The sequence below is a fragment of the Populus nigra genome, chromosome 18 (genome assembly GCF_951802175.1).
Source record: "Populus nigra chromosome 18, ddPopNigr1.1, whole genome shotgun sequence".
NCBI lineage: Eukaryota > Viridiplantae > Streptophyta > Magnoliopsida > Malpighiales > Salicaceae > Populus > Populus nigra.
In genome coordinates, this window is record NC_084869.1 from 11766831 (window position 1) to 11771312 (window position 4482).

The following is a 4482-nucleotide window of genomic DNA, read 5'->3' on the forward strand; positions in this document are numbered from 1 at the left end:
TTGCATCTTCTCCTTGGAGAATCGATGAGTGCTGGCTCTCCTGATTGGTACCAAGTAGGAGACAATCCATCAACATCCAAGGATTGGATTCCCAAGAGATTAATATTCCTTCTGATAACAAGTTAGGTTATTGGGTTTGGGTCAATATATATTCCATTCCTTTATTCTTCACTTTTATGTCCTCGTTGACATATAGACGAGAACCAGCTCAAACTTGAGTACTTGAAAAGTCACCCTTTCAGTATTTAATGCAAATGGAGTGGGCTACGGCCGCCTACCTGCGTATTACTAAACATGTAGCTTCTAAAGGAAGGCAAAATATAGCATCAGGTGCAATAGTATCAAGAAACAAACTACGCCATAATATTGTTTTTGAGGCCTGTTCTCCAATTGGACCAAGAGCCTTTCTAACTTCTGTGACTGTTTTTCTCTGAAAGACTAACCATCAAAAGCTTGAAAGATAAGAAATGCACTTTTGGACGATTTGCAGAAAATCTGCACGAGTAGAAAACACTTGTAATAAAGGGGAACCATACTTCGTTTCTTTTCAGTATTTCACTCTCTTGTAATCATTGTGAGTGTCACTATAGAGTGCACTCTCAATCTGCAAACAGGATGCAATGGCCTACAACTAATCTTATATGTGAACTTTAAACAAGCAAGCCTGTTTTTCCATACAGAACTCTTCCAGTACTAAGGGACTATTGTGCTATTTTAATCATGCATTTGCTTCCAATTTGAGAAATGGCACCTTAGTGCAAGCCCGTTAAAAGGTTAACAGGCATGCTAACTGAAAAGGAAGCAAAACACTCCATTGACAATGAAAGCTAGCAAATCCACAAGTTTAAGCAAGTATTCAGTGAGTAGTGTGCCTCAATGAAGTTACTGGTTGATTTACCGCTGAAGGTGATGAGCCCAAAGGAATCAGAGCATTCAAGAATGGAGTTTTTGGACTCAGCCCTGCTGTACAGCTCCTTCTGGCTGGTTTGTGATTGGACAATGGCCTCACCCCTTTGGGCTTATGGTTATCCTTAGTGGCACCAAAATACAAAAGCATTTCAGGTCCCAAGGGGCTCTCTGGTACTTTACATTTTCTTTTCTTCTTCAATATCCCCCACAATAGCTTGTCATCTTTTGTTCGGTCTTCCTCCATGTCTGAGAACTTCACAGGGGATGGAAAAGAAAGATATTACCAACTGTTTCCAAGAGCTCACAAAAGCAAGACTCCATCCAGATGCTTAATATCCCAGCAAAACCGTCAAATACTAAAAGAAAAGAAAATGTTTTCAAGTGAATTGCTTTCATATGTTTTTCCTTGAGTTAAGTTGACCAATCAGAACATGAATAAATGGAGATGGCGAAAAAACACAGAACAACGACAAACCTACGTAAAATAGCTTTTATCATGTGTCCGATAACAAGTTTAGTGGTCTCTGTGATATTCATTCAGATTTGAAGCAGAAACTAATGAGTCAAACCTTTCGCTTTCTTAAGATTTTCCAGCACAAAGGAGAGACAAATACTGGTTGCTAGAATGAAGAGCTGATGGAAACCACTAATCTTGTCATTCTTGGAATTTCCAACTCCTTATTGACTCTTTTCAGTATAATGTCAAAGAAGCAACAAAGCATGCACACAAGCTGTGCGCGCGCGCGCGCGTGTTTGTAAAGACAGCCAAGGAGTTTGTTTTCCTTCTCGTTTAAAACGATAAATTATTGTTGCAGTTGCAAAATAATAATAACAGTTTTTTTCTATCCTTGTGAAACAAAGTAGTTCCATAATGATCAGATGGAGTGGCTAAAGCCAGCACCTCTCATTACGTTTTCTAGCAAAACCACTATGTGTTACCCAAGTGAAATAGTGATATCAACTTTTGCTGATTCTGTGTGCCAGCTTCTACATCATATCAGTACTCCTAATCAAAACACGAAAGCAATGCATTTCATACACGTGCAATAATCAATCCAAATCAAATGCTCGAGAACAAAGGATTGATGTAGAATAGAGAAGAAAAGAGGGATTGGTCATTTATCAAGGATGAACGAGTGAAGTGAATGTACCTTTTCTGAAAATGAAGAATCTCTAAGTCCTCTTTTGGCTTCTGAAAGAGAGGTCACGTGTTCCTTCAATTTCCTCACTCTTTCTACTGTTTCCTTCAGCTTGCATAACGCTTCAATCTTCCTCTCTTCAGCCAGTCTCGCTTTCTTCCTTGCATCCTCCAACTCAACCCTGCCATCTTTCATCACTTTTTCCATCTTATCCGCCATGGCCAATAAACGCATGCACGCTCCATTCTTCATATCATCCTTGAGGCCCTTGGCATATTCCAACATAGGATTACACATCTGTTGAGATAATCCCTGTATTAGGTCATCCACACCATCCATTACTGATCTAAGCACTGTAGTTACATGGTGGGATATGGTTTGGAGAAGCCGTACTGTGATGACAGTGGTGTCGTGGTTTTCACTGTCAAGGGTGGACACTAAACCTATGGATTTCTGAATGAGTTTTTGAAGGAAGCCATGGTGGTTATCAAGGTTCTGGAGGATTTCATCTTGGCTTGAATTGACCTGGGACTCAATTTGTCTAAGGAGTTTTACAAGCTGTACAAATTGCACCTTCCGTTTCTCTATGATTTCTTTTCCAGCTATGGCTGCTCCAGAAGCAAAATTTTCTCCCTGAATACATGAAATACCGGTTGAGAGTAAATACAAGGGATGTCCCAACAGCCACATTTTCCACTAGCATTTTCTATGGCTGTGACATGGCAAAAGGCAACTCTGTTTTCCACGGTTAACTAATAAAAGTTTCGTGTATAGATAAGCTCAAACTTGTCATGCAACAGCATCACACAAGTTCTAGTTGCAGAGTTCTACTCCTCTGAGATTGAAAAGGCAAAGTTTAGGACCAGATAACATGAGAGAATTTCACCCATATGCGTGTGAACACTCAAAAGCTTCAATCTGAATTTACTCCATAATTATTGAAATCTCATATACTCTAAAGAAACTGTAGGCCAACATCATCGTTTTACGATTTGTTCTCATCCCCAAATTCAAACAGCCCAAACGAAGTTAGACAATTAACCAGCAAAAAAATCAAAACCACTTGAGCTTTTCACAAGTCTAGTTATAGTTATAAAATCTATTATCAGTGCTATCCCTGTGATGCTGCAGCCTGCAACTCTCTTGTCCATAAAAAACAACTTAACACAAATGCCATACTCTTTGTCATCCGACATTACCACAGATACTCTACTTACAAACATGCAATTAATTCTCCGGAATTATAATAGAATGTTCAGCATTGCCATACTAAGATAAAGGGCAAAAGAGTCCCAAACCATAAACAAGCATTTTTTTTTACTGCAATAACAACTCTTTGCTCAACATGAACAACTTAAAAACAAAGGTCTTATGCAGATATGCTAGTAGCAGGCTTGCAACTAATCCTCTGGGATTGTAAACAAATGTTTAGGACTGGATACCGTGGGAAAAATTTGTTCATACCTCGTGGATGCACAAGCACACTAAGCCAAACCAAATATTGATTGCTGAGGTTTAACAGTATCATCCTACTAAGAACATAAAACTTGAACAGATTTCCATTTAATAAAACGAAGGTCCAAAGGAGGCACAATTAACTAATCTCATCCACAAATTCACAGGGTCAACAAGAAGTTAGATAATTAATCAGTCGAAATATTTCACGCAAGATTAATTTTCTAATTCTAATTAACAGCAAGATCTTAACATTCAAAGAAAAAAAATACTTCAAATGCACTAATCTGATTATTTCGGTCTCCAGCAACTCCTCCATTCCTCTGCCAAACATATCTAATATATCGATTAAATCAAAATGTAATAACCTAAAAATAATAATAATAAAAAGCATGGATTCAGGATGTGATTACCTGGTTAAGATCACTATTATCGATTACAATTGTAGTGAATCGTCCTTCACTGGCCATTTCCACAGTTTTTAAACCAACAAGCTTCATCAACGGAATCGCCAAAGACGCAAACACTTCTTCTGCCTGCAAAATCAATGAAATTTAGCTACAAAACCGAAGAAGAACCAAAAAATCGAAGCGAGCAACTGATAGTGATAAATACGATTTGGTACTTGGTGCAAACCGGTGTCGATTTGAGACTTCAGCTGCTGATATGAGATCTTCATTTGCTCGTGGCGAGAGACTAGTTTTGTGAGCTTCGACTGGAGAATCGCTCTTGACGGTGACGGGGAGATCGGAGGTCTACGGTGGCCAATCATCATTTTGGCGGGAAATAGTTTACTGTAAGGGTTTTTTTAAAAAAAAAATCCGGGAATTTTGAATTTTTGGAAATGAAAGGGCAGCCGTGAAACGCACAGGCTTCTATTAAAGAGAATCAGCCTGTCCAGCAGGAAAGTGGTTGAACTTGAAAGTCGAAATCCGCTAATGAGTAACAACTCACCTGCAGACACTGAAGCACGCGACCT

The 4482-nt window shown here is 38.9% G+C and overlaps 1 protein-coding gene across 1 annotated transcript; it reads right to left on the reverse strand.

Annotated features, from left to right (window-relative positions):
• Window positions 1-520: 520 nt before the first annotated feature.
• Window positions 521-4482, reverse strand: LOC133678498 (uncharacterized). The gene is made up of 4 exons (XM_062100804.1): window positions 4129-4482; window positions 3917-4039; window positions 2061-2681; window positions 521-1162 (listed from the first exon to the last, which is right to left on the reverse strand). The coding sequence occupies exons 1-4, from the start codon at window positions 4276-4278 to the stop codon at window positions 857-859; spliced, it is 1200 nt and encodes a 399-aa protein (XP_061956788.1). The 5' UTR covers window positions 4279-4482; the 3' UTR covers window positions 521-856.